Raw genomic sequence first — 8,653 nt, forward strand, 5'->3', positions numbered from 1 at the left:
GCGAGACGTAAAGGGTGTTATAGTTTTTTTTAGCATCAGTACAGACACAGGCGCTCATATACACGCGCATACACTCACCACTATAAACACACACACGCACACCTTACCCCTATGAGCACCTCCGAGAGACTGAGTCGGCATATCATCTTGAGATTTACGAAGCCACCGTAGGCGCCTTGTCATCGACAGGAATGTCACCTCCCACTGAAAGCGCATCGCCGGAAATTCTGAAATAAATCCAGAAATAATGCGAGCACCAGAAATAATTCTGGGAATATCACTGTCCACTTAATCATCTTACGTGGGTGCAAGATTGGATCACCGTCAGTCAGAAGTCGCGGAACAGAAGACAATGAGAATAAATAATTTGCCAAGTCCCAAATTAAATTAGCACACAACAATGGACCTAGAATCTCGTTTTCGCACGACACGACACGACACCTACCCTCCGTTGATCATCGCCCAACGCTGACCGACCGGGAAGCCGGTCCTCCTCCTCCTCCTCCCCTCTCCGTCTCCCGCGATCCGTGTCCCCAGATTCGTCCGCCATCCGGTCTCATCTCTCCTCCTCCCCCCTCTCCCCTGCTCTCCGTCCCCGAGCTCCCACGCGCGCCCCCACCCGACCAGCCCCGGCCGTCCTGCTCGTCTCTCCCGCCCGCGACCCCGGCGGCCGCCCCCACTCCGACCCCGATCCTGCGGCGGCGCGTCCCGGCGTCCCAAGGTGGGGATTCATATTTCCTTCTTCCCGCACCTCTTTCCCGCGTGGTTGGCAGCGCCCCGATCCAATCGATCCATCAAGGCTCGACTAACCTCTTCCTGCGCCTCTTCAGCGCGGGAGATCTACCAGGGTCGGCGGGCGTGGGGCGTAGGTGCAGGCGTGCAGCCCAAGTCCGCCCCCGGCTCTAGGTTTCTGCTAATCTTCTGCTACCTGTGACACGCGCTCCGGGGCTAGGAGCACTCTTTGCCGGCTGTCTCGTGCTCGGAATGGCGGATGGGGACTCGTCCGACTTCACCTTCTGCAAGGCATGTTCCTTCCTTCCATGTGTTGCTTGTTCGTTTAAACATTTATATGTTGCTGTGTCTGAAGATGCTGACATTCGATATATCTTGTCTTGCTGGACCTGTGAAATTGCTTGTGTTAAATTAGGGATGTGAAGTTATTTGTGTTAGCTGGATATAATGTGTATTAGTGTTCGTGCACAGGTGATATTCAGTAATTCAGATGATAACAGAAGGAGTAAAGTGTTTGTAAATGAACAACTTAGTAAATGGAAAACCAAGAGGAGAGAAGAGAACATAGGAAATCAAGTCGACAGAGTATTCAGTTATTCACTCTGCGTGATATCACTTCTCTTATTTCTCTCTCTGTTTGATAAGTGCTCATAGTGGGGGCTTGAATGAATTATACATGTGTTGTATAATCATCTCCAAAGTCCAAACATATGGTTTGCCCAGTCCATTGGGTTCTTCCCTGCTTTTGTTTGTGATAGGTCCAGTCTGAAGTTTTGATACCTCAGTGGCTCCAGTGTGGCAGACATATAGAGATTTTACCATCTTCAACCTGTCGAGTGCGTTTAATTGCTTGGTGTCATTTTGCTCAAGTGCTCTTTGCCTACTGTGACCAAGGATCAAATCCTATGGCATGCATTGTTGTTGTTGTTGCTCTTTGCCTACTGTACTTATATAATTATATAATTGACATGTTCTGCTCTGAATTATTGAAATGAGTTCCAGTGGCTTGACATAGAAATTAGTTGATGTCAATATATTGTTTCTTGTTTCTCACTTGTTTGATATTCAATGTTTATTTTTGCTCTCTAGGTTGACTATGCTGAAAATGATGGTCGTTTGGACTCCCCTAATTCCATGGCTGTGGCAAGTATGGCACTGGAGGATGTTGCCGGTGATGGTGAGACTAAGAAGGTTCAGGATGACAAGCAAATAGTCAATCCAGTTACTGATGAAAAATCTAGTTCCATATCTAGTCACGCCAATGGTGTATCGCTTCGAGAGCCCAATTTAAAAGAACCAGTTGTACCAACCAGTAGTGGAGAGTCTGTGCAGTCAAATGTGGCTCAACCAAAACCTGTAAAGAAATCTGCGGTACGGGCAAAGGTTCCTTTTGAGAAGGGATTTAGCCCAATGGACTGGCTTAAGCTGACTCGTACACATCCAGATCTGGCAGGTAAATTCTGAAAGTCATTAGCTGCTACTGTTTTTTTATCATCTATGTCTCCTATTTCTCTTGGATGGTATGATGCTACTTCATAATTGGTGATTGATATAGTTCAAAAGCACACTTAGACTGTAATTGTGTGATATGATCACATAACATAATTCATGTTAATGCTTACCAATGATATTTCCTTCGTGTCAGCTCCTGATCTGTTTTGGGGTCTAGTGTACTGTGCGGCATTGTCACCGTGTGATATGTCTCACGTGAATTAGATCGGTGCAACTTTGAATTTTACTGCTCAATGTAATTTTATTCTAGTAAGCTAGGTTAAAGTGTTTCAGTGATTATTTCATTATTTGTTGGTCAAAGTGGGTCCTTAGTTTATAGTTTGACACTTTTAGTCATGGAAATATGAACCGGATTCAGAGTTAGATGGAACGATCTTCTAGATATTTATTCTGACATAAGTTGGCCCCTTAATTTTGTGGTACAATTTTATAAACAAGACAAGATTATATGTCAGAAAAGGCAGAAATGTTACATCCTGCGGAAGTAACTGGTGATACTGTTTTTTGCTTCCTGTGCCATTTCGAAATATGCATTGTTTAACTACAGTATGGTGACACTGAGAAAGACCAGGAGTTGTGCTAAATGTGTGTGATGCTGCTTGAAATGATGGATATAAATGGCGAGCTAAGGATATTAAAGATCTTAAATAGATCGCCAAATCCATGTCGCATGCATTTTGTATTGTATCGGCTGGATGTGAAGTTGTGACTTGCGAACAATAACTTTTAAAATGGGAAATAATGCTGGTTGCCCTTGCACTCTCATGTTTAGTTATGTGTATCAGTTCCTGATTTTGTTTTCCTCTTCTCTTTTCCACCCTGCTTTCAAGTGTTCTCTTCTCAACTAGTCATCTGGATTTAGTGTATTGCCTTCTGTTCCTCTGATGTTCCTGTTTCTGTCTGTAGGGCTCAAGGGACAGTCAAATCGGAGGTTAATTTCTTTGGAAGAAGTTAAGCAGCATAAAACTGGAGATTGTATCTGGACAGTTTTAAAAGGTCGTGTGTACAATATTGGTCCCTACATGAAATTTCATCCTGGAGGTAACTTATAAATCTGAGTCTTGTGCAGATTTTGGTTCTGTTTGAGTATCAAAGCCAATATCCATGCCCTGTTGTTTCTGTTGGTCCTTGGAAAATACTGACAAACTGTGCATTTACTTCACGTTGGGTATTTGCAGGAGTTGATATGCTTATGAAGGGTGCTGGAAAAGACTGCACTGCTTTGTTCAGTATCCTTTTGATAGTATTATTATTGACGTCACAGTTAAATTGAGAATAGCTTGCCGCTTTTTGTGGATTGATGCATGAACATAACATGCTTTAACATGTAGTAATAGCAACACACGGCGAACTAACAACATGATGATTGTGATTGTTAACTATCGTAGTTGTATGAAAAGAATTTGTGTGTTTATATTATGCAAATTTTGATATGATTCCTTGACTTCCTCAAGATAAATACCATGCCTGGGTGAACGCAGAGTTCCTCTTGGAGAAATGCCTCGTGGGATACCTTGATCCCAATGAGTAGATCACGCGCTAGCTGGTTCTCAGGGTCGGGTACAGTTTGGTCGCGTGGAGATGATCTGAAGAATGTAAACAGTGCGTTGATGCAGTATAGTGGAGATAGGTTGATCAACATTTTCTGCAGAAAATAGACGAATAAACAAATTTGATGATGATCGTCCTTGCAGAACAAATTGTCATCACTGGTTGGCTGCTGCATAAAAAAAGTACTACATGTTGGGTATCTCTGTTGTTGGGCTGTTTAATTTCAGAAAGGGGCAAAAAAATGGAGCTTCTGTTTCTATTTTTTGAAGGAGAAAGGCAAGGAAAGAGGGAACACTGGTAGCATTCCAGCAGAAACAAATACTAACATACTACATGATCGTAAGAAAAATAATAGAACACATACAGAGCTAACTGGCATTCCACATGATTTGTTTGTTCTTGTATTTCATTTTACAAGCATCTAACGCTACGTCCAAATTAACACTTGCAATACCCAACTTTTTTTGAAACGAAAACCTGCTTGGCACTTTATTACGAGTTTAAGAGAACTGCATCCTTCAAAACATGTGGTAAAAGGAAGCTAGGGGGATCATCGTCCCAACTAAACATAAGGTTTGAATCAAAAGCATGTCTTGCTAAGAAATGTGCCAAGCCATTTGCCTCCCTGGATAATGCTGGAACTGAATTGAAGCAACGCATACCGGAAACAATCTACTAAGATGGCAGAATATGGTGCCAAAATGTTAGCCTTGCCTCTGCATGCCGAAATAATCTCCAGACAATCTGACTCAACGGTCACCCTAGAGCAGCCCATTTGATTGACAAGCTGTAGACCTCGGCATAGAGCCAACGCTTCTGTTGTAGCCTCGCTATCTGCAACTGTGAATGGTTCTGCCACTCCCGTCCCTGCTTCTCCTCGACAGTTCCTGATGATCGCAACAATAGCTCCAACGCCATTTTCAAAGAACGAGGTGTTCAGTTTGTATGATCCCGGGCCTAGTTTTTCCCACTTAAACTTCACAGCAATGTTGTCCCTTGACTTAACTGCCGAATTGTCTGTTATTGCATGAACAACAAAATTTGTGCTGTTGGGAGTTTTTGACCGTCTATCCCTTGCATGCTTCTCTCCTTTCCCACCAGATATACCAGGCAGCCACAACCAATGTCTCGTGTAGTCCTAATTGGCCAAACATCGGTGAAGAACCATGTGGTCGTCGCAGCAGTTCTTTAAGAACGACAGAACCGGAGTGATCCACAGTAAGGGCATGTTTAACAACATCATCCAAGCTAAGTGCACGCTACACTAACACCGCTCTAGGGCAGCTGAAAATCAAGTGCTTAATGTCTTCTAGTCCATACTGGCACATAGGACAAAGGGGAGAAACCTTGGCAATACCCAACTTAATGGCCCAGAGGGCTATGGGAAATGCATTGGAGCACTCGGGTGCCATGCACCCCTATACGAAAATAGCATTAATAAACTATCAGAAAATTAAAAAAAAGAAATCTTAGGATATCAAACCTGGGTGTCCATTGTATATCCATGTTCATTTTCATGGGGAACGGGTGTCTGTGGTAGCCGCGGCAGAGGAATTATGGTTTGACATACGATACATCCAAACTTTTAAATATACATACGATTTTTTTGTCTTCTTTACTGACATTACCACGGGCACTCATTCCCAACAAAACTGGACACGGGTGTACAATGGGCACCTAGGTTTCATAACTCAAAGTTTCAGAATTTTTCGAAAATTCCTAATATATATTTTAATGCTATATCCATATAGGGGTGTGTGGTACCGGAGAGCCTCAAATCCTCTTCCGCTGTGAGAAATGCATTGGAGCACCCGGGTGCCACGCACCAGGGAATTGTTCGCTTTAATACTAAGCATTATACTGGAATCCAGTTTGAGTTTATTAGGCCCTTTGGTATCTTGGGTCAATTTTTTATTATCTACTCCCTCCGTCCGTCAAAGAGTGAACATCTGGGTATTCTAAGACAAATTAATGATTTTGCAAAAAAGCCCTTCCACCACTCAATTAAGGTGCCAACAGCTTTATCAATGCTTCGATTCCCGTTAATAATAAATGAGAAGGGAGAAGTAAAAACAACTTTGCCAACAGAAATTTGTTCCCGCCATAGCACTTCCCGCCATCTACAACTAGTAGCTGAGTACTAGTACAATATGGCGCCAGATTACAGAATTAGAAGCGGCAAATTACAGAATTGGGCTATGAGCCAAATTTCAAGTAGAACAACTAGCTATAAAGCCAGCACACTAGCACCAAGTAGAACAAGCAGCACACTAGCACCAACTAGAACAACACAAAGAGGCCATGGCCATTGACTTGAACATAGCACCAGGAGAGGGAGAAGTTGAACATGTGCCTCCCTTGCATGAAGAATTGCTCCAGGTTGGTCATCAAATCAATCTGAACCTGAACCCAGGTACATCTTGATCATCTTTTCATTTGTTCTCCTTGTTCATGTGTGTATGCTGATGATTCTTCTTCGCCATAGAGGACGAACTTGAGGCTGCCTTGCATGAAGAACTCCAGGTCGGTTTTGAGCCTCACTTGCATGAAGAAGTACTCCACGCCAGCCACCAATTCGTCGGAGAAGATGAACATGAGCCCCCCTTGCATGAAGAACTGCTCCAGGTTGGTCATCAAATCGATCTGAACATGAGCCCAGGTACATCTTGATCGTCTACTTCTTTGTTCTCATTGTTCATGTGCACCTGCTGATTATTCTTCTTCGCCATAGAGGACGAACTTGAGGCTGCCTTGCATGAAGAACCCCATGTCGGTCTTCATGTAGAAGATGAGCATGAGCCCGACATTGCCCATGGAGAAGAGGAACATGAGGCTGATGTTGCCCATGGAGAAGAGAACCTGCATGAATCAGATGAATCGGGTTAGTAAAATAATTTAGTTATAGCATATATGAATGTTTAATTATAATATTATTCAACTACTCACGTAACCTCACCTTGTAGACCATGAACTTGAAGACCAAGGCGGTGTTTTCCAGAGCATGGAAGAGGAAGTGCAAGCAATGGATGAAGCTCTACATAACCTTCAAGTTGACGAGGAAGACTATGGTGTGTATGCAGGCGATATAGAGATTCAGTTTGAGGAAGAAGAGCTTGATGATTCAGCAGATGAAGCCATGTATGATTCAGCACCAGAAGAAGACATGCATGTGGAGCAAGAGCAACAAGATAATGAGCAAGTTCATCATGAAGACAAATACAAGAATTTAACAGATTTGCAAAGGACTGGTATTTATGAAGAGTTGCTAGCAAGAAGTGTCAATCGGAAATTAAAGAAGACCACAACCAGAGAAGTTGCAAACATGTTCCATGTTTCGGTGCAGAAGGTCAGACGTGTTTGGAGGAGAGTGAAGGAGTGCCTTAGACAAGGCGTACCCGTTGATGTAAGATCAAGGAAGCCGAAAAACTGTGGGCGCAAAAGGATTGTAGTTGACCTCAGTATGGTTCCCGAGATTCCTTGGAGCCAAAGGAGAACTATACGCAGTCTTGCAAGAGCTTTGGGTGTGAAAAAAAGCACACTACATAGGATGTTTACGGACGGCTTGCTCGATAGGCATTCAAGCTCACTAAAACCATATTTGAAGGAAGCAAACAAAAAGGCTAGGCTGCAATTTTGTCTCTCTATGTTTGACCAACAAAGTTTGCAAAATAGGCCCACGTTCAAGGATATGCGTAACATAATCCATATAGATGAAAAGTGGTTTAACACCACTCAGAAGACCATGAAATTCTACAAGCTGCCATCGGAAGAAGACCCACATAGGACTATGCAAAATAAGAACTCCATTGGCAAAATAATGTTGTTGCTATAGCAAGGCCTAGATACAATGCAGAAGGTATTTGCATTTTTGATGGGAAGATAGGCATTTGGCCCTTTATCAAAAAGGTTAATTTGAACCTTCAATCCATTTATTTATTATGCACATCAGTACTTAATCTAACTTTAGTTGCTTTGCTGGTTGTAGGAGCCAGCACCAAGGAAAAGTGATTACCGTCCAAGAGGGACACTAATCACGAAAACAATCTCAGTTAAGAGAGATGTATCGAGGGAGTTTTTTATTCAAAAGGTACTACCAGCTATTCAAGCAGTTTGGCCTCAAGAGCTCGCAGGTGAGATGATATGGATCCAGCAAGATAATGCACCCTCACATGTCCCAAGTAATGACCCAGGTTTCCTTAATGTTGTTTCCCAAACCGGGCTTGATATTCGCCTCATGCAACAGCCTTCGAACTCACCGGATATGAATATCCTAGACCTTGGCCTATTTTCCTAACTACAGTCCATGTCAGATAGATTGGTCTCTAACAATTTAGATGAGCTAATCAACAATGTGCAGCAGGAATATGATGTTGGAAATATGCCCTAGAGGCAATAATAAATTGGTTATTATTATATTTCCTTGTTCATGATAATCGTTTATTATCCATGCTAGAATTGTATTGATAGGAAACTCAGTTACATGTGTGGATACATAGACAACACCATGTCCCTAGTAAGCCTCTAGTTGACTGGCTCGTTGATCAATAGATGGTTACGGTTTTCTGACCATGGACATTGGATGTCGTTGATAACGGGATCACATCATTAGGAGAATGATGTGATGGACAAGACCCAATCCTAAGCCTAGCACAAAGATCGTGTAGTTCGTATGTTAAAGCTTTTCTAATGTCAAGTATCATTTCCTTAGACCATGAGATTGTGCAACTCCCGGATACCGTAGGAATACTTTGGGTGTGCCAAACGTCACAACGTAACTGGGTGGCTATAAAGGTACACTACAGGTATCTCCGAAAGTGTCTGTTGGGTTGGCACGAATCGAGACTGGGATTTGTCACTC

General features: G+C 42.9%; 1 protein-coding gene across 1 annotated transcript; it reads left to right on the forward strand.

The window, feature by feature from the left end:
• Nucleotides 1-439: 439 nt before the first annotated feature.
• RLF (reduced lateral root formation) lies at nucleotides 440-4,054 on the forward strand. The gene is made up of 6 exons (XM_087528912.1): nucleotides 440-721; nucleotides 831-1,023; nucleotides 1,822-2,185; nucleotides 3,151-3,285; nucleotides 3,423-3,473; nucleotides 3,699-4,054. The coding sequence occupies exons 2-6, from the start codon at nucleotides 985-987 to the stop codon at nucleotides 3,773-3,775; spliced, it is 666 nt and encodes a 221-aa protein (XP_087385038.1). The 5' UTR covers nucleotides 440-721; nucleotides 831-984; the 3' UTR covers nucleotides 3,776-4,054.
• The last annotated feature ends 4,599 nt before the right edge of the window (nucleotides 4,055-8,653 follow it).

The sequence above is a fragment of the Triticum urartu genome, chromosome 6A, assembly GCF_056163025.1.
Source record: "Triticum urartu cultivar PI428250 chromosome 6A, HENAU_Tu73, whole genome shotgun sequence".
NCBI classification, from domain to species: Eukaryota; Viridiplantae; Streptophyta; class Magnoliopsida; order Poales; family Poaceae; genus Triticum; species Triticum urartu.

What these genes read in the sequence shown, in the direction of transcription:
- RLF (XM_087528912.1), top strand. Translation starts at nt 985, where the DNA reads ATGGCGGATGGGGACTCGTCCGACTTCACCTTCTGCAAG. An exon ending in CCGACTTCACCTTCTGCAAG is followed by an intron (nt 1,024 to 1,821) that starts GCATGTTCCTTC and finishes TTTGCTCTCTAG; the next exon opens with GTTGACTATGCTGAAAATGA. An exon ending in TACACATCCAGATCTGGCAG is followed by an intron (nt 2,186 to 3,150) that starts GTAAATTCTGAA and finishes TTCTGTCTGTAG; the next exon opens with GGCTCAAGGGACAGTCAAAT.